At 35.7% G+C, this 25,032-nt stretch overlaps 5 protein-coding genes across 6 annotated transcripts in view; 3 read left to right on the plus strand and 2 right to left on the minus strand.

The window, feature by feature from the left end:
• Nucleotides 1–5,986, minus strand: part of LOC108906667 (protein FAM57A) — an 8,811-nt gene extending 2,825 nt beyond the window's left edge. The window contains exons 1-5 of one of the 2 annotated variants that reach the window (XM_018709997.1): nucleotides 5,795–5,986; nucleotides 5,669–5,722; nucleotides 4,689–4,948; nucleotides 4,308–4,629; nucleotides 4,024–4,254 (exon numbers count right to left, since the gene is read on the minus strand). In XM_018709997.1, the coding sequence (XP_018565513.1) occupies nucleotides 4,024–4,254; nucleotides 4,308–4,629; nucleotides 4,689–4,948; nucleotides 5,669–5,683 (828 nt within the window). In that variant the 5' untranslated portion in view covers nucleotides 5,684–5,722; nucleotides 5,795–5,986. The remainder of the gene's footprint in view (nucleotides 1–4,023; nucleotides 4,255–4,307; nucleotides 4,630–4,688; nucleotides 4,949–5,668; nucleotides 5,723–5,794) is intronic. The other variant, XM_018709988.1, reaches the window with a different exon arrangement.
• A 702-nt stretch (nucleotides 5,987–6,688) lies between these two features.
• LOC108906679 (actin-related protein 2/3 complex subunit 4) lies at nucleotides 6,689–7,560 on the plus strand. The gene has a single exon (XM_018710008.1). It carries the CDS (start codon nucleotides 6,770–6,772, stop codon nucleotides 7,274–7,276), a length of 507 nt encoding a protein of 168 aa, XP_018565524.1. The 5' UTR covers nucleotides 6,689–6,769; the 3' UTR covers nucleotides 7,277–7,560.
• Nucleotides 7,561–7,662: 102 nt separating this feature from the next.
• On the minus strand, nucleotides 7,663–16,069 carry LOC108906648 (golgin subfamily A member 4). The gene is made up of 5 exons (XM_018709964.1): nucleotides 15,862–16,069; nucleotides 15,650–15,807; nucleotides 15,397–15,591; nucleotides 10,762–15,336; nucleotides 7,663–8,541 (listed from the first exon to the last, which is right to left on the minus strand). The coding sequence occupies exons 1-5, from the start codon at nucleotides 15,998–16,000 to the stop codon at nucleotides 8,518–8,520; spliced, it is 5,091 nt and encodes a 1,696-aa protein (XP_018565480.1). The 5' UTR covers nucleotides 16,001–16,069; the 3' UTR covers nucleotides 7,663–8,517.
• Nucleotides 16,070–16,281: 212 nt separating this feature from the next.
• Nucleotides 16,282–18,635, plus strand: LOC108906465 (peptidylprolyl isomerase domain and WD repeat-containing protein 1). Its single transcript, XM_018709734.1, has 6 exons — nucleotides 16,282–16,774; nucleotides 16,828–17,169; nucleotides 17,227–17,426; nucleotides 17,487–17,766; nucleotides 17,823–18,230; nucleotides 18,300–18,635. The coding sequence occupies exons 1-6, from the start codon at nucleotides 16,450–16,452 to the stop codon at nucleotides 18,605–18,607; spliced, it is 1,863 nt and encodes a 620-aa protein (XP_018565250.1). The 5' UTR covers nucleotides 16,282–16,449; the 3' UTR covers nucleotides 18,608–18,635.
• A 491-nt stretch (nucleotides 18,636–19,126) lies between these two features.
• Nucleotides 19,127–24,853, plus strand: LOC108906418 (60S ribosomal protein L6). The gene is made up of 5 exons (XM_018709657.1): nucleotides 19,127–19,159; nucleotides 19,534–19,823; nucleotides 19,989–20,149; nucleotides 20,205–20,389; nucleotides 24,604–24,853. Exons 2-5 carry the CDS (start codon nucleotides 19,534–19,536, stop codon nucleotides 24,763–24,765), a joined length of 798 nt encoding a protein of 265 aa, XP_018565173.1. The 5' UTR covers nucleotides 19,127–19,159; the 3' UTR covers nucleotides 24,766–24,853.
• Nucleotides 24,854–25,032: the final 179 nt, after the last annotated feature.

Raw genomic sequence — 25,032 nt, forward strand, 5'->3', positions numbered from 1 at the left:
CTAGAGACACGAAACTTGGTATGAGCATCCTACTAATAAAGAGACAACTTTTCAATATTTTTTCGATCATTGGCGTATTTTATAAAGGAGTGAAACAGTCAACCCCATTGCAGTATTTTATTAGAAATTTTTTATATGAAGCAAATTATTTATTTAAAAATATTTATTGTGAAGACTGATTTATTGCGCAACTTTTTTACCTCTTGTAATTTTTCGATAAAACCGATAGTTTTCTAGTAAAAAAATTAGATGGGTCATCGTTCACTAAAGGGGTAATTGTGAAAATTTGTAAAAATAAAGTAGGCGGATGTCATAACAAATAAATTATTATTTATCATATTAATAAATTGACACTTTCTGTCAATAAGCTGGTAATTTAATAATGACATTAAGAATAATTTGCTACTAATTAATGAAAAATTTTGATAACTTAAGACTATGAGATATGTATTAGGTAGAGTTATTTGTCTGAAATAAAATTTAATATAAACGAAAAACAAGAAATGCAAAATTAAATTTAAAGAACATTCTCGAAATAATTTCCATTTTGCTGCAAGCATAGCCTAATACGTCTGTTGAAGTTATAACGCACTCGCACAAACAGTTCCTGGTTATTGCGAAAGTTATCTGCAACCTGAAATATTCCTAAGCGTAGTTCTTCTAAGGAGGCAACAGGAGTGGCATAAACAATACTTTTTATGTGTCCCCACAAAAAGAAATCCATAGGCGTTAGATCAGATGAACGTGCAGGCCAACAAACAGGGGCATCACGACCACGACCAATCCAGCGATTNATCCTACTAATAAAGAGACAACTTTTCAATATTTTTTCGATCATTGGCGTATTTTATAAAGGAGTGAAACAGTCAACCCCATTGCAATATTTTATTAGAAATTTTTTATATGAAGCAAATTATTTATTTAAAAATATTTATTGGGAAGACTGATGTATTGCGCAACTTTTTTACCTCTCGTAATTTTTCGATAAAACCAATAGTTTTCTAGTTAAAAAATTAGATGCGTCATCGTTCACTAAAGGGGTAATTGCGAAAATTTATAAAAATAAAGTAGGCGGTTGTCATAACAAATAAATTGTTATCTATCATATTAATAAATTGACGACATGTATTAGGTAAAGTTATTTATCTCAAATAAAATTTAATACAAATGAAAAACAAGAAATCCAAAATTAAATTTAAATAATATTCTTGAAATAATTTCCATTTTGCTGCGAGCCTAACCTAAAACGTCTGTTGAAGTTATAATGCAGTCGCACAAACAGTTCTTGGTTATTACCAAGGTCATCCACTGCCTGAAATATTCTTAAGCGTAGTTCTTCTAAGGAGGCAACAGGAGTGGCATAAGCGATACTTTTGTGTCCCCACAAAAAGAAATCCATAGGCGTTAGGTCAGGTGAACGTGCTGGCCAACAAACAGGGGCATCACGACCACGACCGATCCAGCGATTCGGGCAATTTAAATTTAACCATTCTCTAACGGCAAGTGTACTATGTGCAGGCGGTATATGCACGATGGGGCCATCGTGCATATACCGCATCACCTGCCGTGTAGCGAGGGGTATATCCTCAAGTAATGTTGGAAGATTTTCGTTCAAAAATCTAAGATACTCAGCCGCTCCAAGCCCGTGTGGAAGAATAAAAGGACCTACTCGAGTATTTCCTACAATTCCCATCCAAACGTTTAAACTGAAATTATGTTGACATCTTGACACAAATATTCCACGAGTATTTTCTTCCGACCATGAATGAACATTATGACGGTTTACTGCGCCTACTCTGGGAAAATTTGCTTCATTGGTGAAAAATATATTCATTGGGAAATTTAAGTCAGGCCTGGAAATATTAATGTACCACTGACAAAAATCCACACGGTTGGGTAAATCAGGGTCATTCAATTCTTGCACGGGTTGATGGTGAAAAGGGTATAAAAGATTTTCATGAGCTACATTCCACACAAGACTGTGAGAAATTTGCAATTGCCTGGACACCTGTCTTGTGCTTGTACCACAGATGTTCCAGTATAGCTTCCGCAGTTTCAACAGTTCGGACATTACGCCTTCTTCCGGTACCGTCACGATTGGGCTGAATTTTACCAGTTTCGCAAAGCCTTCTTTCTACCGAAGCCAACGTTTGTCTATGAGGAATCGGTTGGTTTGGATATCTTTGGCGGTATAATCTTACTGCAGCGTTACTATTTTTTCTGGATTCGAGAAACACTTGGGGCATGTCGACTTATTCGTCATTGGTATAAATATTATTTGCCATAATTAATCTGATAATAAATTAATCAATTGGAACTAATTATTGGTTGACACAAAGTGTCAATTTATTAATATGATAAATAACAATTTATTTGTTATGACATCCGCCTACTTTATTTTTACAAATTTTCGCAATTACCCCTTTAGTGAATGAGGACGCATTTAATTTTTTTACTCGAAAACTATCGGTTTTATCGAAAAATTACAAGAGGTAAAAAAGTTGCGCAATAAATCAGTCTTCCCAATAAATATTTTTAAATAAATAATTTGCTTCATATAAAAANATTCCCATCCAAACGTTTAAACTGAAATTATGTTGACATCTTGACACAAATATTCCACGAGTATTTTCTTCCGACCATGAATGAACAATATGACGGTTTACTGCGCCTACTCTGGGAAAATTTGCTTCATTGGTGAAAAATATATTCATTGGGAAATTTAAGTCAGGCCTGGAAATATTAATGTACCACTGACAAAAATCCACACGGTTGGGTAAATCAGGGTCATTCAATTCTTGCACGGGTTGATGGTGAAAAGGGTATAAAAGATTTTCATGAGCTACATTCCACACAAGACTGTGAGAAATTTGCAGTTGCCTGGACACCTGTCTTGTGCTTGTTCCACAGATGTTCCAGTATAGCTTCCGCAGTTTCAACAGTTCGGACATTACGCCTTCTTCCGGTACCGTCACGATTGGGCTGAATTTTACCAGTTTCGCAAAGCCTTCTTTCTACCGAGGCCAACGTTTGTCTATGAGGAATCGGTTGGTTTGGATATCTTTGGTTGTATAATCTTACTGCAGCGTTACTATTTTTTCTGGATTCGAGAAACACTTGGGGCATGTCGACTTATTCGTCATTGGTATAAATATTATTTGCCATAATTAATCTGATAATAAATTAATCAATTGGAACTAATTATTGGTTGACACAAAGTGTCAATTTATTAATATGATAAATAACAATTTATTTGTTATGACATCCGCCTACTTTATTTTTACAAATTTTCGCAATTACCCCTTTAGTGAATGAGGACGCATTTAATTTTTTTACTCGAAAACTATCGGTTTTATCGAAAAATTACAAGAGGTAAAAAAGTTGCGCAATAAATCAGTCTTCCCAATAAATATTTTTAAATAAATAATTTGCTTGATATAAAAAATTTCTAATTAAATTTTGCAATAGTGTTGACTGTTTCACTCCTTTATAAAATACGCCAATGATCAAACAAATATTGAAAAGTTGTCTCTTTATTAGTAGGATGCTCATACCAAGTTTCGTGTCTCTAGCATTCCTCATGTTAAAGAAAAAAATTAAAATGTGAATTTCAGACCTCAGAGGTGCAACTTTCATATAAGGTATTTTCACTTCGATCCTCTTATTTTTGGCTCTACATTCACTGGTACCATTTTTGCTACTTCACTTAAAACACCCTGTATACAGGGTGTACTTAAGGGGGATGCTTGTTTTTTATAAATTTTACAATTACAGAGTTACACAACAATCCCTCTTAGGTGAAACACCCTGTATATAATTCTGTTCTGTTATTTATTAATTTCATGTAAAACACCATTTGAAAAGGCGATCCAAAAACGAAATGCAGAAATGGCAAAGATCTACCTATCACGGCTATTTTTGGATGTTCCCATTCCCGAAAGGCGACGTAAAATCGTATTATTTAATTTACGCAATGTATCGAGGCGTTTCGATCCAGAACCTAACGGTTACAGTGTCCCTTACCGAAACGAAATCCTTGCCGATGGTCTGCGCGTACATGTGTATCACGTACGGGAACATGGCTATCCTGCACAGAAAGAACGTGACCAACATCACCAGCCCGTTCACGACGTACACCGGCGACTCCTTCATCCCCATCTTGGACAGGATCCCCCTGAGAGACACGAAGGGGGTGCTGGCCTCCATCAGGTACACGAAACCGAAGAAACAGTCGCCCAAGCCGCCTCTCAGATACTGCCGGAAAAGCATGATTAATTAACAAGTTAACGGTACCGTTCATTACTTACGGTAATAACTAAGAACCCGAATCCCCCGATAAACAAGTGGTGTCCGACGATGACCGCGTTGCTCCTGAGGTAGGCGAGGAGTTTGAAGGCGCGGTTTATGGACCTGTTAACTTTGGCGTCCCCGTTGAGCTGGCTGGTGGAGATCTTGGCGCTGTACACCTTGTACATGGACCAGATGTCGTAGAAGAAGTACGCCGCCCCGAACCAGGCGTACGCCTCGGAGATGTAGTGGGAGGTGCGCAGGATGTCCCTCTTGCAGGAGTACCGGCACGAGGTGAAACCGGTGATGCCGCAGAACAGGGCCTGGATTGCCGACACTTGTCTGAAACAAACATCAACGTTTAACGATCGCTAAACGTTCATTTCTCAACTTTCGCTTACTTATTGCTGATGTCGAAGATGTCGCCGGTGCTCAGCTTGTAAGTTTTGACTAGTTTCCGACCGAAGGTCGTGTGGAGGAACAAGGAGTTGCTGGCGAGATACGTGGAAGGGAAGAAGACCAGTCCGCTGAGGAACAAGGCGAAGCCCTGCCCCATGGAGATGTGACTCTCCCATTCTAGGTCTTTGACGGTCCATACGGACGCTAAGAGCGAAGCGGCGGCCAGCAGCAGGAGCGGGACGATGTTCCCTGCCCTCTTTTGCTGAAAAACATTTGCGGGAAGCATCATTGAAGCAGCTCGGTACGTAACAATGTAAGAATAACGGTTTTATCAAAAGAGGTACTTGATAACGGCAATCCTAATTAATAGCCTGATATAAAAAAAAGTAGTACTTGTAGATATGCTTGTTTACAAATATGTTATAACAAGTTTAGAGATACAATTGATATTTATTATTTAAATGACCAAATATTGTGATAACTGTCGAGTCATCCAAATCAGTAAATATTCGTTTCAATCAAGGTCACAAACAGTGAGGGTTTAGAAAAACAAACCTATCATTACCTACATGCAATCAGGTTCTATTTTAATGTTTACGAAGCGATAAAAAACAAGTATTAACAGCTTGAAGATAAACCATATTTTTGTTTAAAGAACTTTGAACTATGTTTAAAATGTACAATTGATAATTTTCATAATGGAAGTTATATTAAGCATTACAATACGATAGTACATATATGTGTTTTCAAAATTAACAACCATATGAGCCTTATCAACGGATTGCATAACAAATCTGGAGGACGTAAACACATTTTGCAACCACATGCGTAAACCGTATTTCAAACAAACTACTGCGAAATTTTCTTTTTTTATACGTCTAAATAAACAAAACAAATCGTTTTATCTTCCAAGACGGTGTTAAAAATAATCCCTTCTATAGCTGTCAACAAGCACAAAATATTTCTAATACAAATAGCTCACCACCCAGTGATACATTTCCGACAGTCCTAGTTAATCAATATGACTTTAAGAATTCTAAAAGTAATTGGCTATATTTAGAAATTATGATTTAATAAATTATTCAATGGGACTAATCAGTGGACCTACCTCATTTCTGAAGAAATTATGCGTGGTCAAATGCACCTTCTGCCTCATATTTGACACTTTAACTAAAAGTACCCAATGTAAATGCAGAAGACAGGTCTAAATTCGGGTCTCAACATATTTTCCCTTTCGCAAATTCCGTCTTAACATTTTCACGGATCATCTTCCTATTTGAAGGTTATATAAATGACGGATTGACGGACGTCAAGTAGACCGCTCTTCTAACTTCTTCTTCTTCTAAATACGCTCACGTTGCATCGTCATTTGATTTATACATTGATTGGTTTATTGATTAGAGCATATGGAGGAGGCACCGCGTGTTAAAAAGTGTAGACACTATAAATTAAAAGAACGATAGTTTGGGTATTCACTCTCTCTCTTTCTAATCGTTGAGGTAGGAGCAGGGTAGGAGTTGCGTTAACCAATCACGTGCCTGCTCGAGAGAGAAAGATTTAACTTTATAAACTCTGTCACTCGTCGACAGTGTCGCTATAGTGTAAACTGATTACTTCACGTAGCATAAGCTCTAAGGTTTTTTTTGATGAGAACGACGCGTTGATTTTCACAAAACACTTGTCAAATCGACATTGCTTTCATATATAATATGTCTGTTATTGTGTGCAGCAATTTGAACCAACAATAACTGCTTTCCAATTGACAAAGAATGTACGTCAGAAACACCTCAGTAGCAGTTCCATGACAATTGGAACGCGAAAAGTGAAATTGAAATATTCCATTTGTACTTCAGGGGCGCTCCGCTTGCTTATTTGAAAGCTATAAACATATGAGTAAATACATTTAGTTACTCAAATGGCTATAAATTTGTTCGGTGCATTTATTTGGTCTGTCGTAACCGATCTCTTGGTGGAGATTAGAAGAAGAAGCCGAGCGCTTCGTTAGTCACTCCATCTGTCAAAATCTGAAAAGGAGGTGTGGTTATTTTGATAAGATAGCGAGGCCCCAGAAAATTTAAGAAAAATGTCGGCAACCCTAAAGCCCTACCTGACGGCCGTGCGCCACACCCTAACCGCTGCCATGTGCCTGGACAACTTCTCCTCGCAAGTGGTGGAGAGACACAACAAACCGGAAGTTGAGGTTAGGAGCTCCAGAGAGTTGTTACTTACCCCGGTGGTGATATCCAGGAACGAGAAAGAAAAAGTGTTCATAGAGACCTCCGTGAACTCGGTGAGGATCAGTATAGCAGTGAAACAGGCGGATGAAATCGAGAAGATCCTGTGTAAGAAGTTTATGAGGTTCATGATGATGCGGGCCGAGAACTTTATAGTGTTGCGGAGGAAGCCTGTGGACGGGTACGACATAAGCTTCCTCATCACGAATTTCCACACGGAGCAGATGTACAAACATAAACTGGTGGATTTCGTTATACATTTCATGGAGGAAATCGACAAGGAAATATCGGAGATGAAGCTGGCGGTAAACGCAAGGGCAAGGATCGTGTCGGAGGAGTTTTTAAAGCGTTTTTAATAGGAGGCTTCGGTGCTGATTCGGAGAACTGTTTTGGTAACCAGAGGTTTTTTTCACAAAGTGAAGTGATTGTTCTTTACCTAGGTTAATGTAAATAGTTTAAGCATATTTTTTGTACTAAGATTTATCCTACATTATAATTATTTAAATTATTCAACTGAATTGTATTCCTGTATATTTTTTATATTGCGTTGCATTCTATCCGTTGTATTAGCTCCGGCAAAGTTCGTAGTTTTGTAAAGTGCCAATTTGTACATGCAGTTGTTGAAGAAAATTTCTGTGTGGACTTTGTTTTCATCCCATATTCCAATTAAATTATTTTTTACTTTTTTCTAGTAAAAAAATACATTCTGATGTATCTTATTATCGCTGAATGACTCGACCAATGAAACAACACTTATAAAATACTTTTATTATAACAATATACATATAAACTATTTTATTAACAATGTAAATATTTACAGACAGTAAACGTAAGGTAAGGGTTAATAAAACGTCTAAAAAGGCATAAAAAATTGTAAATAATACTAGCTGGGAATCCGTTGTTGTTGAGTATGCAAAGAATCGTATTGGTCTCAATTTATTATTAAACAACCAGAAAATGTAGGACTTTTTAAAAATAAATACTTAACCTAACCCACAATTGAATGTACACGGACACTGGGAATAATTTCTAATTAAAATGTTAAAATGTACAATAAAAGTTTATACATGCTTTTTTAACGCAAGACAAAATTTTTAAAATACCGTGAATAAAATTAACATTCAGATCTTTTCGATAATTTCTCCGGAATCGACAAATCAATTTAAAAAAATACTGCTACACTTAGAATTGTTCCTCGAAAAACTCGGAATGCAAAAAAAAAAATTACAACGAACATTCAAGTCGACAAGAAAATTGAAAAAGTCTATTTACGTAGTACCTTTAAGTGCTCCATATTATAGTAACTTGTAAATACGTTAATATTTTGATGAATAGTGAACTACTGTTATTATTATTATTACAAACTTATCAAAACAATTTAAGAGAATATTAAGTTGAGGAATACCGTAAACCTTAAGTGTAAAAAAATTCCTTAAAACCAGCCGAGCGCGTTGTTGGTGGCATCCCATCTTGTTTATGGCAACATATCCCGAATATTTCCCCCGTAAAACCGGTGTTGGGTGTGTACAAACAGTTAATATTCCTACGACGTACTTCATTTTTCTATGTCAGATGCTTGATCTGGCTCCTCTAACTGTTAAATCAGTCCTAGCTGCCCCAGCTATAAAAAAATCAATAAATAAATACAATAGAAATATTTTTAACTAGTTGAGGCACAAATCTTTGAAATCGGTGACACAAGCATCAATATACAGTACGCGCCTAAGCCTAAAGTATGGAATAAATTCAGTAAAAACAAAACAAATTTTTTTTGGGAAAAATCCTCAAACAGGTCAATTTTTAATTTAAAAAATACATATTTTAGCATAAAAGGTGATTTTCAGCCGTCATTTGTTTTCGAGTAATGACGTCGACATTTTTTTTAAATAGCAACCCCCTATTTTTTTTCTTGAATCTGAAAGATTGTTTCATTGTCGATCCGACGGTATTAAAATGTTGCCATCTTATATAGGAAAGTTTTCGAGTAAATGCCGATTGAATGTTAGAAAACCCAAATCAATTAAAATAAAGCAAAAACGTTTTTCGAAATGCCTTAAGTTTTTTATTGATCACGTAGGTGTAAATTTTTACAAAATGTCACTGTCATACCGACTCTAAGTATTGTAAGCGATATAAAAATTATTGTTGAATTTAAAGTATTATGGCACATTTAACTGTCGCACAAAGAATTGAAATTTTAATTCTTATCGGATGCGGGGATAAAACTAGAACGCAGCAGGAAGTTTGCGTTTTATTTAATGAAAAACATCCAGATCTCCGTATCAGCCAATCAACAGTCAGTAAGATAGAATCTAAATGTAGAGAAACTGGCAATGTTGTAGATATTCCAAAACCTGGACGTCCAAGCGTTAGTGAAGATCGCAAACAGAACATTTTGATAAGTGTGGTAGATAATCCTCATAATACTTCAATGATTGGTTGCATTAAATGAAATTAGTCAGACCACAGTGCTACATATCCTGAGGCAGGAAAAATATCATCCCTACAAAATTCAACTTGTGCAGGAACTCAATGAAGACGATCCCGACCACCACTTACACATTTGTGAAATTATGATGGATTTATGTTGAGTAAATAGAGATTTACTCCGGCAAATACTTTTTTCAGAAGAGGCCACGTTTTGTCTCAATGGTACAGTGAACCGTCAAATTTGCAGGTATTGGAGTCGGGAAAATCCTTATTGGATGGCAGAGACACATACCCAACACCCACAGAAATTAAATGTGTGGGCTGGAACAGTTAACAACAGAAAAGTAGGGCCTTTCTTCTTTGAAGGAACCCTTACAGGAGAAAGATATTTAGAGTTTTTACAAAATGACCTTGTTCCAGCGCTTGCAGTAATTTTTCCTAACGATAATGACCCTGATATTCCTGATGACACCATATGGTTTCAGCAAGACGGTGCACCTCCGCACTATGCGCGCCCTGTTCGAGATTTTCTGGACAATTGTTTTCCTAGGAGGTGGATCGGCAGACGAGGACCGATAGAATGGCCCGCGAGATCCCCAGATCTTACACCCCTGGACTATTTCTTATGGGGCTACTTAAAGTCCAAAGTATACGTTAATAGACCACATAATTTAGAAGAACTCCAACATTGTATTATAGATGAAATATACAGATTTACCCCGGAAATAATTCATAATGTGCAAGAAGAATTTCTACACAGACTTGCGTATTGTCAACAAGTCGGTGGGTGGCAATTCGATCACTTAATTTAGGTCGAAAACTTAATGAATTGTATTTGCTTGACATAGGAATCGTTATTTTTTTAATGAATAAAAATTTACGTTTTCTAACATTTAATCGTCATTTACTTGAAAACTTTCCTATGTAAGATGGCAACATTTTAATAATGTCGGATCGACAATGAAACGATCTTTCAGAATCAAGAAAAAAAATGTCGATGACGTCATTACTCGAAAACAAATGACGGTTGAAAATAGCCTTTTATGCTAAAATATGTATTTTTTAAATTAAAAATCGACCCGTTCGAGGATTTTTCCCAAAAAAAATTTGTTTAGTTTTAACTTAGGCGCNGTCATTTACTCGAAAACTTTCCTATGTAGATGGCAACATTTTAATACTGTCGGATCGACAATGAAACGATCTTTCAGAATCAAGAAAAAAATAGGAGGTAGCTATTTAAAAAAAATGTCGATTACTCGAAAACAAATGACGGTTGAAAATCGCCTTTTATGCTAAAATATGTATTTTTTAGATTAAAAATCGACCTGTTCGAGTATTTTTCCCAAAAAAAATTTGTTTCATTTTTACTTAATTTATTCCATACTTTAGGCGCGTATCAAACTATACTCACCAAAGTCTGTTTCTGCTGTTCTCTCTGCAAAACGTTCTCGGTCTGCTGCGGGTCGAACTTACACACCGCCGCGATAACCCTGGCCAACACCAAGCTCTCCTTGCCCAGCATGTAATTGTAGAGCACATTCTTCAAGTACTCGACTTCGGTGGAGCTGGACAGCTCGGCGCAATGGTTCAAAGTCACCAGCGTTTCGTCCAGCTTACGATTCAGCTTATCGTTCTGGCTCTTCACCTTCTGCAGCTCGTTCTCGTAGAAGTCTATCGAGCTCTTGTTGGTTATGTCCAGGGATTTGTACTGTACGAGTTTGTCCTGGAGAATGGCGATTTGCTTCTCCAAATTTTCCTTGTCCGGGGAGCCGCCCGCGTCCGTAGTGTACGCTTTTTCTTGCTTGAGTATTTCCAGTTGGTCCAGTTTGGAGGCTGGTTCCGGTTTTAAGTTGACGGGGGATATCTTCAGTTCCTGGATCTCGTCCTGAAGCAACTGTCTCTCGTGGAGGATTTCGGTGTATTGATTTTCCAATTCGTTTATTTGCGTCTCCAGGACCTTCTTTACCTTGTCGAAATCGTTGCATTTCTCTTCCAGCTTGGCGTATTCCGACTTTAAGTTTTTGTTCTCGACAAAGAGGCTGTCGCACTTTTCTTTTATCTCGTAGAAGTCTTGCTGGATCTTGATTACGTCCACGTCGCTGGAATTCGCTCGGCTTTTATCGTTAACCAACTGGAGGTTTTGGTTTTGGATCTCGCTCAATTCCCGTCGGACTTCTTCCAAGGTTTTAGTTACCGTGTCCCTTTCTTCCGATAATTTGTTCTTAATTTCGTCAAACTCGTTCTTCTCCTTCTCCAGTTCCTCCAGCCGGATCTTTAATTCTTCGTTGCTGTGCATCAGGTTCTGGTTTTCCCCTACCATCAGGTTGTTATCGCTTGAAATCTGGCTAATCCTCACTCGAAGTTCGGATATTTCTTTGTTCGAGTTATCGCGTTCGACTCGTAAGGCGTCGGTTTGTTGTTTGAGCTGCCGCAAGCTGTTTTCCGTGTCTGCCGCTTTCGTGCAAGTAGCCTTGAGATTAGAATTTTCCAAACTTAGATCCTCGATCTTACCCCTCAAATTATTCAGTTCCGCTAGAAGGTTATCCTTTTCTTCTTTCAGCATATTACATTGCTGCTCGGTTACTTTAAACTTCTGCAGTGTTTCGCTGTGTTTGGTCTTAAAATCGCCCTCTGCTTGTGTCAGTTTGTTCTCCAGGGAAGTTTTTTCGTTTTCCAAGTCCTTGTATTTAGTTTCTATGACTTTCAGACGTACTAACTCGTTATCTACTACTTGCTTCTCTTCGCCGATCATTTTGTAGCTTTGTTCTAATGCCTCCAGTTCCTGCACTTTTTTCTTTAACGTCCGTATTTCCTCTAGTTTGGTTTTGTACTCGTCTTGCTCTTCGGCGTACAATTTTTCGAGTTCTTCGAGTTTCCGACTCAAATTAACGAATTCCGTCGTCTTTCTAGTTAGTTCTTGCTGCAGATCCTCTATTTTCAAGGTGAGTTCGTTCTGTCTCTCCTTTTCTTTCTTAACGGCATCAGCGCTATCGATCTGCATCTTCTCCAAGATGGAATCTAGTTGTTTGGTACGTTCTAATAAGCTGTTAAACTCCACCGTCTGCTTCTGGGTCACCTCCCTCAAATTTTCTATGTTCTTGGACAGTTCCGACACTTGTTTATCTTTGTCTTCGACTTCCTTCTTCAACCTGTCGTTTTCGACGTTTAAGCCCTGTAATTTCTTAGAGAGGGACTCGTTATCCGTTTTAATGGCTGCGCTCTCTTTTAACTTAGCCTCTTGGCTTTGTACTTTGGCTTGCAGCTCTTCGATCGTTTTTAAGTACCGTACGTTGTTGTCGTGGACAATCTTGTACTCCTCGGCCTTGCTCTTCAACGAGGCGGTCAGTTCTTCGATTGTCTGTTTCCCCGATTTGATCATTTGCTTGACTTGTAAGTTTTCCTCGATGAGGTCTCTTAGCTGGGTCTCGGTTTGGACGTGGTCGTGGTAAGCTTTGTTGAAAATCTTCCGTTCTTGTTCGAAGGTTTCCAGTAGGTTTTTGTTTTCCGCCTCCAACTTCTGAAGCTTCATTTCTAATAAGTTGCACTCGTTTTTGTCCATACTTATGGCTTCGTCTTTCTCTTCCATAATCCTGACTTTCTCGATAGTCTTACGGAGCTCCTCTTCCAAGCGTAGCTTCGCCTCTTGCAAATTGACATTCCTGTGCTTCTCGGTCTCGAGGTGGTCCTTCAGGTTTATTATTTCTTTTCGTTGCTTGTCCAGGATTTCTTCCAACTGTTCTATGACCTCTTCCTTCTCCCTGACCACCCGATGGTTTTCTAAGAGGTCGTTAAACATTTTTCTTTCCATTTCGAATTCGTCCAGCAACCCTTTGTTCTCCTCCTCCAACTTCTGAACTTTGAGTTCCAGTAATTTGCTCTCCGTACCGTCCATCTCTATGCTCTCGAGTTTTTCTTCTACCAAGTGCAGTTTTTCCAACAGCTTAGTCTTCTCCTGTTGCAGATTCAAGTTTTCTTGCGACAGGAAGACGTTGTCTTTTTCTTTGGCCTCCGATAGCCGCCTGATCTGGTGGAGCTTTTCTTTCAATAAGTCTTCGGAAGGTTCGTCTATGCTTTGATCTATCAAGCTTTGCTCCTGGACGTTGCTCAGGTCTTGCTTCAGGTCTTCCAATTCGTTCGCGAACGTCACTCGTTCCATTTCGAAAGACTGCAGTAGTCTCTTGTTCTCCTCTTCCAGTTTCTGCAGTTTTAATTCCAACAGCCCACACTCGGACTTTTCGAGGCCCACGGCTTCGCCTTTTTCTTCGAATATCCTCACTTTCTCTTGCAGTTTCGTGACTTGTAGTTCCAAGTTGTGTTTTTTATCGAACAACATTACGTTCTTCTCGCGTTCTTTCTGTAAAAGTTCGCTGGATTGTCTCACTTCGTGACGAGTCTTCTCCAGTATATCCTGCAGGTCTTCAATCACCGCCTCCTTTTCCTTAAGGTCCTTGTGGTTCTCTAGCATGTCGTTAAACATTTTCCTTTCCAGTTCGAATTCATCCAACAACGATTTCCTCTCCTCTTCCAGTTTTTGCACTTTAAGCTCCAACAATTTGCTCTCGGAGCTGTTCAGTTGAATCGCCTCATCTTTCTCTTCTAGAATCCTGAGCTTCTGCGAAGTCTGAGCTAGTTCTTGTTGTAGATTCAGGTTTTCCATGCTGAGGAAGACGTTGTCCTTCTCCTTTCTCTCACCCATGTCTTTGAGATGTTTCACCTCGTCCTGTAGTGTAGCTATGTGGGCCTCCAACCTCGAAATCTTCTCTTCGTTGTTTTCTAAGCTCGACCTCTCTTTTTCGAGGTTTGAAATCGTGTTGCGGAGCTTAGAGGTCTCCTCGATCAACTCCAAATGGTTTTTCTCCAAGTTGTAGTAATCGGCCACGCTACTCTCCAGGTCATTTCTAAGAGTGTCTACTTCTACCGTTAACTTCTTGATGGCGTCGTCTTTCTGGAACACCTGCATCTGCACCTCCTTTAAGCTGTGGTTGTTCGAGGATAATTCTTCGATTTTGTTAACGAACTCTTGCTTGAGCGCCTCCTCCCTTTCCAAGTGTTCATTTTGTAGTTTCTCCCTGATTTTCGGTTCTAGAGACAGTAAACCCTTCTTAGCGTCTTCTCGGATCGCTGATATCTGATTATCGAAGTCTTCCTTTTCTTTGGCTAATTTTCCTTTGAGTTTCAAGTTTTCTTCCGATAATTCCTTGATTTTTTCCTCGAAAGACTCGGACGACCGTTTCATGTCACCGGTAAGCTTTTGTAATTCTTCCTTCTCCTTCTTCGCAGTCTCATTTTTTTGTTGTAATTCTCTGATGTCCATTTTATATTTCTCCACCATCAACAGCTCACTCTCCAAATTGTTACACTTCTGAGATAAGTTCTCAACCTTATCGATGAGTTTTTTGTTCTGGCTTTGCAGATTGTCCAATTTCACGTTATTGCCGGTTTTGTTTTCCGCACTCGCAGCCTCTACTTTCTGACGTAGGGCCTCGTTCTCCTTTTTCAAGGTGCCGATCTCCGTATCCTTGACCAGAATTTCGTTGTGCAGCTCCATCTTGTTCTGAGCTAGTTTCAGGTTATTTTCTCTCTCTCTTTCAGAGAAGGTGCCGATTTCTTTTTCCAGGCTGATTATTTTGTTTTTGTACTCCTGTTCCTTGCTTTGAAATACTATGGAATTTGCCTTCATCTCTTGTATTCGTTCGTTCAATACTTCGATCTCTTTTCTCGCATCGTTTAAGTACTTGGTTAGATTCTCTAAATCATTCTGACTGTTGTTTGCTTTGTTATCGATGTCTACCAACAATACAGGGTTGCTAACACCTTGCAGGAGGTCTATTTTCGTCTGAAGGGTTTGTATTTTGATGTTCTTTTCCTCCATTTCGTCTCTCAATGCGCTTTCCAGGTGTGCTTTCGCCTTCTGCTCCAGATTACACTGCTCTTTCAATTCTGTAACTCTTCTTATGGCTTTGTCTTGAGTCTCCACCAAAACGGACTAATAAGATAACTCAAATTATTTACACAAAGTCACTCTAGACAAGGAAGGACCACTTACCTTCATTTTCGAAACTTCTCGTTCTAAATCTTTATAGTGTCTAGCCAAATCTGTGTATCTCCCTCTGTATTTATGGTACCTCATCTGAGACTTTTGAAACGCAGAGTAGATCTGCTCTTTACTAAGATGTCCTATCTGGGAAGAGGCCGTGGAAGCGCTGTCTTCAAATTCGCTAACAGAATCATCCAAATCGGACTAAAACACAAAGTAGTTTACGATGATATACGTGCATCTATGATATCCTCGAACTTACTTGTAGGTGGTACATGCTTCCCGACTCGTATCTAGGTAAAAACGACACGTCGCTCGCCATAGATGAAGTAGAACCTCGCCTGACTCTTTCCTGTGACGGACTGACTAAGTTGACGCTCGAAAAGCCGTGGTCAGTGCTGTTGGTAGACGTATTCGCATCTAGAAATGAAAGAATTAGCTTTGTCCCGGTCACTAGCTACTGAAAAATGTTACCGTCTTCTCCGATTGAAAAAACATCATCTGCCGTTGTAGTGTTTTGTAACTTGTCGCTGACGGACTGAGTAAACTCTGCGAATCGTTGAGGAGAGCTCTTCACCTCCTCCGTGATTTTATCTTTCAGTTTTTTAAACATTTTCGCCTTTGGTATTAATCATTCATCCGGATTTTCTTATTTTCTTAAAATAAACATTACACTCCTTAATATAACCTAAAAATGACGTGTCATATGTCAAAAATCGTAATCCGTTCCCGACATGCGTCAGTAGTTCTGATATTGATTTGATTTTTTTGACGTGTCTGTTTTACCTACGGTATGGGGTAGTAGTTCTAATATTAAATTTGTTAACGTATGTCTGAGATTACATCATAAATATTTAACCTCACTTTTCAATTTTCATCTAATCTAAACGGAGAAAATTATTGTCCAAAATAATAAATTTGAAACATAATTTACAATTTGGGTAATCTGTGCATATTTAGCGATTTCTGAAGTAAAGCTAGATGCCCATTAAATAAGGAATATAGGAAATACAACCTATTTTGTTTTTTTCAAATTGTAGAATTCATTTCAGTTTTGGCGTCATGAGTAATGAAGTTGAACCTGACGAACGCAAGAGGCCCCACGAAAGCGAAGGCGAATCGGAACCAGAAGACTTAGTGGGGCCGGCGTTGTCAGAGGCAACACAGCCCAAGAAACGTAAAGTGTTGCCACACGAACAGTTGTACTTGGAACTTTTACCCAGTGCCGAGTCTTACGAGAAGAGTTACATGCACAGGGACGTGATAACGCACTGCGTGGTATCGGCCACTGATTTCGTTATTACCGCCAGCTGTGACGGCCACATAAAGTTCTGGAAGAAAATGGAGACTGGGATTGAGTTTGTGAAGCATTTTCGCAGCCACCTAGGTAGGTTCTTAGTAAGTGTTTTCGTTGAAACAAGTTGACTTGCGTGTTTCCAGGTCCCATAGTAAGGATAGCTTGTAATATAGAAGGATCGTTGTTGTGTTCGGCATCGGTGGATAAAAGTTTAAAGATATTTGACGTAATAAATTTTGACATGATAAATATGATGAGACTAGATTACATTCCCGGCACAGTGGAATGGATTCACGGACCCGGTGATGCCATTCATACCTTAGCGGTGTCCGATAAGGAATCGAGCAAGATCTACGTCTACGACGGAAGAGCTACCATCGCGGCTTTGAAGGTATTAGAGAAAATTCACATGAAACCTGTTTATTTGATAAGATATAATCCGAAATACGACGTCGTTATATCCGTGGACAGAGGAGGAATGTTAGGTATTTAATACGTTTCGCGTACGTTAAGGTTTTATTAAAATTAATATATTTTTCTAGAATACTGGACAGGTATTAAGCAGGACTGTATATTTCCCAAAAACGTCGCTTTCGACTCGAAGCTAGACACAGATTTGTACGAATTTGCAAAAAATAAAACCACCCCAACGGGACTGGCGTTTTCACCCGAGGGGAAAAAGTTTGCCACAATTTGCACTGACCGAAGAGTGAGGGTATTTAATTTCATCACCGGAAAATTGGTAAGTTATGTTGTAAGTAAAAATGTGCATGCAATGTTTTAATTAACGATTCAAACGTAGGTGCTAGTTTTGGATGAAACGTTGCCTAGGTTCACGGAATTCCAGCAGAACAAGCAACAACTCCCTAACATGGAATTTGGGCGAAGAATGGCGATAGAGCGGGATCTAGAAAAATCGGAAAGTCACGAACTTGCAAACATAATTTTCGATAGCAGCGGCCATTTTATAATGTACGCCACGCTCCTAGGTATCAAATTAATAAATCTGTACTCGAATAGGTGCGTTAGAATCATCGGGAAGAACGAGAATTTAAGGATATTAAACATTGCGCTCTATCAGGGTATTTATAGGGGATTACCTTTACGTACAGCTTATTTTTATTCCTGTACTTTTTAGGGTCAGCGAAAAAGTCCAAGGCGGCCGTCACATTGGAAATAGAAGCCTCCAGCAATCCGACGCTCGAAGCAATAGTTCCCGATCCCACAATAATATGTACGGCATACAAGAAGTCTAGGTTTTACCTGTTTAGTCGTAGGGAGCCAGAAGACTTGCCCGGCGATCAAGATCGAGACGTTTTCAACGAGAAGCCTTCCAAGGAAGACACGTTTGCGGCGACGGAGAACCCGGCCATACAGCGATTGTACGAAAACGCTATAATTCACACAGTTTTCGGGGATATCCACATAAAACTGTTCATGAAGGACACGCCGAAGACCGTCGAGAATTTCTGCGTGCACAGCAAAAACGGGTATTACAACGGACATATTTTCCACAGAGTTATAAAAGGATTCATGATTCAAACAGGTAAATTACTGTTTTTGTTACAAAATATTGGTAAAACTCATTGTTAGCTTCAAAATTGAATTTTTTAAGGTGATCCCACGGGTAACGGTACTGGCGGCGAGAGCATATGGGGTGGGGACTTTGAGGATGAAATTAGGCCGAGTTTAAGACACGACAGGCCGTACACCGTGTCGATGGCAAACGCTGGTCCGAACACCAACGGCAGTCAGTTTTTTATCACTTTAACACCCACGCCTTGGCTCGATAATAAACATACGATATTTGGAAGGGTTGTAAAGGGAATGGAGGTCGTGCAGAATATCAGCAATGTTAAAACGAACGCAAAGACGGACAAACCATACGATGATATTAGAATTATTTCCGTTACCGTAAAATAAGATGTAAAATAAATGTATTTTATTTTTATTTGTGTCTCTTTCACATCAATACTGCACCGGCGAATGTTAAATCCTCTAAAATGTTTATCAGGCCAAAAGGTTTGTGAAATACTAAACTTCAAATATCAAATATTTTGAGCATTTTGTTTTTGTAAAGATAAACATTTATTTGGACGAATTAGCAGTAGTTCTTGACAGATTTTAGCAGAACACTATCTCAGACAAACAGCAGTAGTTCAAATATTAACATTAGACGTATGTCGTAGAACAATCCATACATAATTGACCCCGTTTATATGTCTTAATAATATTTTACTAAAACAAGACTCGTACTATAATATTATTTAGAAAATTAATTATTCTCTTCTGCATACAATTATCTAATTACTCAATACCAAGAAAGAAACAGCACATTAACAAAAACCATCAAATTTAACAATTCCTGTGAGGTTTAGTTTATTTTGTGATATGATATTGGCAGCGCTGGTGGCAGCTGGCAGCTTTGACAGACATGCGCAGAACCTTCCCCTTTTGCCAAAATTGTCGCTCGAGGTGAGTGTATAGTTTATATTTTTCATAAAATCCTTAATTTTTTCAATCATCCTATCAAAAAATACGTTTTCATACTCGAAACTAGTTTAATGTAAGTGTATACTGTTAAGTTCAACTGATATATTTAAGTAAAATTTGCAGGTATTAGAAAAAAATCTTATTGTTTTCACCAGTGCTTTAGGAAATGTCAGTGTGTTAAGATTTTATGAAATTAATCTCGGAAGGAGGAACAGCTCTTGTATTTTAACTTAGCCTTGATATTTGTTGGAAAGAATAGTATAATGCTCTTTTGTTTTTATTTAGTTCGCTATCGAAAACATAACCTAAAACTGGGTTATTATACACGTTATTTACCTGGATTTGTTTCTTAACAGATGGCTCCGCCGGCGGAAGCGAATAAGAAGAAGCCCGAAGAGACCCCAAAAAGGGTCCACAAACCCGGCAAACCCAGAAACTATGACTTAGGAAATGGCGTGCTCAGGTTCTCCAGAACCAAAATGTACCATAAAAAGGCCTTGTATAAATTTGTGGGCAAGAAGACTAAGACCACGAAAAGGCCGCAGAAACCTCGCGTTATTGAAAAACCAATTGGCGGTGAGAAGAACGGAGGGAAGAGATTCGTTTTAGTGAAAAAACGCAGGGCGTCTTACCCCACCCAAGACAGGTAAGTTTTTCAAACTACTAGAAAGCCTTGCAACAAATTTTATGATGATCTTTACTTAGGACACCGCTGAAAAATCCATGTCGATTCAATCTAATCTGATTTAAACTAAACTAACCGTACTTATTTTTTCTGTTTTCGACTTGCTTTGTAAACGTTGTGTTGTAGGATCAAGCCCAGGCCGGCGAAGAAGACTTTCAAACAACACACGCGTACCCTGCGGGACTCGATTACCCCCGGGACCGTACTTATCCTTCTGGCCAGCTCCCACAAGGGAAAGAGGGTTGTTTTCCTCAAACAGCTCCACTCTGGCTTGCTTCTTGTAACCGGTAAGTCTTTATTCGTGTTTGTCCTGGATTTTGGGTTAATCTTCTTAAATTTTAGGACCTTTCGGCATCAACGCCTGCCCCTTGAGACGTGTCAGTCAGCGTTACGTCATCGGCACGCAGACGAAAATCGATATCAGTGACGTGAAGTTACCCGATAATATCGATGACAAATACTTTGCCAGGAAAAGGGAGAAGCGTGCGAAAAAGGAAGAGGGAGATATTTTCCAGACCAAAAAAGAGGTAGGATTTTTTTTTAAACGTTTTTTTCCTTGTTTTGCATTCTCGTGGAGTATTTAAGTCGGCTTCTTGTAATATTTTATTGGTGAATATTACTATTAATTTTTTTTCATAGAAATTCTTTGTAATCCTTGAATTGAATTTTTTTTTTAAAATTTCCCAAATATAAAAATTCATCTTAAATTTTAGCTATCATCAACTGATAAAAAGTATTAAATTTCCAGTGTTTTTTCCGTTTTTTAAATTTCAATGTGCTATTATTATTTTTCATATAATACTTAATATTTTCTAGTGAAATTCTCTCATTTTAAGAAATTTTGTTGCATTTGTTTGTTTGTAACGTTTAATTTTTTAGACAATTCTCTTGTATTTCTTTTCTGCGACTAAAATTTTGTGTATTTTAATTTAAATTTTACGTCGAAATTTACATATACTAGTATTCGTCTCAAAAGTTTAAGAACTTTGTTAAAAAATTTATTTTTCCTTTAAAATTTTCAAAATACAGAATTAAAACCAAATTTTCTTTGAAATCATCTGTTTTTCATTCTATTTTAATATGTTGCAAATATTGTTTTGCATTTGTTGGAGAATTTTTTAAATTTTTTATTACTAAAATTTTGTATTTTAATTTTGACATCAAAATTTGCCTAAAATAATATTGGGCTTTCTCAAAAACTCCAAGGATTTTTGTTAAAAACTGAATTTTTCCTTTAAAATTTTCAAATTACAAAATGTCTTCTATAATTGTTTTAGTTTTTTCCATTTTCTAAATATTAATTTGATTTGATTTTTATGACAGCTTTTTAAATTTTTGATATTAAAAATTAGTAATATACAATTTTTTTACGAAATTTTTTTTGTATTTCTTATCTGCGACTAAAATTTTGTGTATTTTATTGACATCAAAGTCAAAACTTACATAAAATAATATTTGGGTTTCTCCAAAAGTTGAAGATCTTTTGTTAAAACAATAATTTTTCCCTTTTAATTTTAAAATACAAAAAAACAAATTTTCTTTAAAATCATCCTTTTTTCCTTGCTATTTTTGTATTAATATGTTGCACATATTGATTTGCATGTAATACACAGTGTGAATTTTTAGAAAAAAACATTTCCCTTTTTTAAGACAGCGGTTTTGAATGTTTGATGCTAAAAGTTACTAATATATAATTGTTTTGGAGAATTTTTTTAATAGTTATGTATTTTAATTTTGACATCAAAATTTTTATAAAATAATATCAGGCTTTCTCAAAAGCTGAAGGGTTTTTGTTAAAAACTTAATTATTCCTTTTAAATTTTCAAAAATTGAAAATTAAAAAAAAATCTTTTTTCTAAATATTAATTTGATGTTTTTTAAGTTTTTGAATTTTTGGTATTAAAAATTACTAATATAGGATTTTTTTTAGAGGATTTTTTGTATGATTTTAAAAATTGTTTGACTGAAATTTTACGTTTTAGTTTTGAGATTTGAGAAATTAATTTCAAAATTTATGTAAATATCCGGCTTTCTCAAAAGCTGAAGGGATTTTGTTGAAATTATCTTTTGGTTTTTTTCCACTTTCTAAATATTAATTTAGTTTGATTTTTGACAGCTTTTTAAATTTTTGATATTAAAAATTACTATTGATATTTTTAGAGAATTTCTTGTATTTCTGCGTCTACAATTTTGTGTATTTTAATTTCAATTTCAAAATTTACTGAAAATTGTATTCGTTTTGGATTTTCCCTAAAGCTCAAAGGCTTGGTTACAAAATATATTTTGTTTGTGAAATTTGTTAAACTACAAAAATCAATATTAAATTTATAGTGATCTGATTTAAAAAATTATTTTAAAATCTTTTTATTTTTTGCATTTTAAATTTTGATGCCAAAATTTTCATAAAATATCCGACTTTCTCAAAAGCTGAAAGATTTTTGTTAAAAACTTAGAATTTTAGCATTACAAAATTAAAACAAAATTTCTTTTGAAATTATCTTTTGGTTTTTTCCATTTTCTAAATATTAATTTTGTTTGATTTTTAAGACAGCTTTTTGAATTTTTGATATTAAAAATTACTAATTCTTTTTTAGAGAATTTTTTCTATTTCTTATCTGCGTCTAAAATTTTATGTATTTTAATTTCGATTTCAAGATTTGCTTAAAATGGTATTCGTGTTAGATTTTCCCTAATCCTCAAAGGCTTTGGTTAAAAAATCTATTTCATTTGTGAAATTTGTCAAAAATAAAACTTAAATTTATGGCGGCTGATTTAAAAAATTCTTTTAAAATATCTTGATTTTTTGCATTTTAAATTTTAATCTGTTTAAAGGAAAAGTTCTCCCTTTTTTCAGTTATTTTAAATTTTGATATTAATGATTGAAAAAGTTCAAAATTTTGTATTATAATTTTGATGTCAAAATTAGCATAAAATATCCGGCTTTCTCAAAAGCTGAAGGGATTTTGTCAAAAACTTAATTTTTCATTTAGAATTTTCAAATTACAATATTAAAACAAAAATTTCTTTTGAAATTATCTTTTGTTTTTTTCCCATTTTCTAAATATTAATTTTGTTTGATTTTTAAAACAGATTTTTGAATTTTTTATATTAAAAATTAGTAAATACGATTTTTTTTTAGAGAATTTCTTGTATTTCTTATCTGCGACTAAAATTTTGTGTATTTTAATTTCAATTCCAAAATTTGCTCAAATTGGTATTTGTTTTGGATTTCCTCAATGCTTTGAGCTTTAGTTAAATAAAATATTTTGGTTTTGAAATTTGTCAAGCTACAAAAATAAAACTTAAATTTATGGCAACGACTACTGATTTTAAAAATTTTTTGAAAATATCTTGATTTTTTTGTTTTAAATAAATTTTGATGCTATTTTTTTTTCCTGGCTGAAATTTTGTATATTTTAACTGATATCAATGATTGAAAAAATTCTGAATGTTATATTTTGATGTCAAAATTTGCATAAAATATCCGGCTTTCTCAAAAGCTTCAATGTTTTTATTAAAAACTTAATTTTTCCTTTAGAATTTTCAAATTACAAAATTTCTTTTGATTTTTTCCCATTTTCTAAAAATTAATTCGGTTTGATTTTTTAATATAGCTTTTTGAATTTTTGATATTAAAAATTACTAATATACTATTTTTTTTTAGAAAATTTCTTGTATTTCTTATCTGCGGCCAAAAATTTGCATTTTAATTTCAATTTCAAAATTTACTTAAATTGGTGCTTATTTGTTTTGGATTTTCCCTAAAGCTGAAAGACTGGTTAAAAAAATCTAATTTAGTTTTGATATTTGTCAAACTACAAAAATAAGATATAAATTAGAGAAATTTATTAAATTTTTACTAAAATTTTGTATATTTAAGTTTTGATATCAGTTTACATAAAATAATTTTTTCCAAACATCAAAACGCTTTGGTTAAAAAGGCAATGTTTCTTTGAAATTTTTCAAATTACAAAAATAAAAACTTGTGGCGACTATAACTAATATAAAAAATTATTTGAAATAATTTGATTTTTACGTTTTTTTTTCTCAATTTTCAATGTATTGCATCTATAAATTTTTTGTATAGTACTCTAAATAAGTATTTTTATGGACATTGTTTTAGTTTATTCATTTTTAATACTGCTAGTAGTATTTAATTTTTCTTAGAGAATCGTTTTGCTCATTTTGATTTAAATGTCAAAAAATTTGCATAAAATTATTTTCGATTTTCTCAAGTTTGACAGCTTCGGTTAAAAAATTAATTTTCCTTTGAAATTTTTCAAAATAAATTTTATAATTATAATTTTTAAGAGTAAAATATCAAAATATCTTTTTAACCGTTCAAAATTTAAGATGCAATATTTTTTTTAGAGAAAATTTCTTTAATTTCTTCTTTGCAGTTAAAATAAACTATTTTAATTTTGATGGACAGAATTTTCATAAAACGACATCCACTTAAGAACTTGACGGCTTTGGTTAAAAAAATATATTTTTTTTTATTTCGAAAATTTCAAAATATAAAAATAAATCTTGTAGCAAATAAATCTCCCAAATTTTTGTCAGTTTTACGAAAAATATCACGACCACACAAAGATTTTATGACTACTAAAAATCAACACCGGAAAATGTCGAAAAATTCATATTCGGAGTATTCTCGGGACTCATTCACATTCATACAAAGAAATGTTGATTATTAAAAACTGCATCTGGGGTATTATTCAAGTATTTTTACTTCTTGAAGGGGTACAAAGTCAGCGACCAGAGGAAGACCGACCAGAAACAGGTGGACCAACAGGTGTTGGCCGCCATCCGGAAGCATCCGGATAGGAAGCTCCTCCTAGCCTACCTTTCGGCCATGTGGGGTCTCCGTTCATCGCAATTCCCCCACAGGCTAAAATTCTAGATGCGTTAAGTTGGAAAATTACCACGATTTATCGATTTGACTTGTTGTACATGTATAGTTTCAATAAATTGTGGGTTTATATATTTTTTTCTTCGTTTTTTAATCGTTTTAATAAAATTTTTGTTTTTTTTTCTTATTCGAAGGATGTCCAGTTTGGAAAAGCAATTACGGTAAGTAATAAATTTAAAGTAGCGATGAATAGTTCTATTGAAACAATAAATTCTAGTTATTAAATTCCTGTCGTAAAAGAAAATAAAAAATTTTATT

The sequence above is a fragment of the Anoplophora glabripennis genome, unplaced genomic scaffold (assembly GCF_000390285.2).
Source record: "Anoplophora glabripennis isolate ALB-LARVAE unplaced genomic scaffold, Agla_2.0 scaffold59, whole genome shotgun sequence".
Taxonomy (NCBI): domain Eukaryota; kingdom Metazoa; phylum Arthropoda; class Insecta; order Coleoptera; family Cerambycidae; genus Anoplophora; species Anoplophora glabripennis.

Bases quoted from the DNA above. Each gene is read 5' to 3' on its own strand.
- LOC108906679 (XM_018710008.1), top strand. From the start codon at position 6,770: ATGTCGGCAACCCTAAAGCCCTACCTGACGGCCGTGCGCCACACCCTA.
- LOC108906648 (XM_018709964.1), bottom strand. From the start codon at position 16,000: ATGTTTAAAAAACTGAAAGATAAAATCACGGAGGAGGTGAAGAGCTCT. The intron at 15,592-15,649 runs GTAAGTTCGAGG...TTTGTGTTTTAG, and splicing joins GAAGCATGTACCACCTACAA to TCCGATTTGGATGATTCTGT. The intron at 8,542-10,761 runs GTGAGTATAGTT...ATTTTTTTATAG, and splicing joins AACAGCAGAAACAGACTTTG to CTGGGGCAGCTAGGACTGAT.
- LOC108906465 (XM_018709734.1), top strand. From the start codon at position 16,450: ATGAGTAATGAAGTTGAACCTGACGAACGCAAGAGGCCCCACGAAAGC. The intron at 16,775-16,827 runs GTAGGTTCTTAG...GCGTGTTTCCAG, and splicing joins GCATTTTCGCAGCCACCTAG to GTCCCATAGTAAGGATAGCT. The intron at 18,231-18,299 runs GTAAATTACTGT...GAATTTTTTAAG, and splicing joins AGGATTCATGATTCAAACAG to GTGATCCCACGGGTAACGGT.
- LOC108906418 (XM_018709657.1), top strand. From the start codon at position 19,534: ATGGCTCCGCCGGCGGAAGCGAATAAGAAGAAGCCCGAAGAGACCCCA. The intron at 20,150-20,204 runs GTAAGTCTTTAT...CTTAAATTTTAG, and splicing joins TGGCTTGCTTCTTGTAACCG to GACCTTTCGGCATCAACGCC. The intron at 20,390-24,603 runs GTAGGATTTTTT...TACTTCTTGAAG, and splicing joins TTTTCCAGACCAAAAAAGAG to GGGTACAAAGTCAGCGACCA.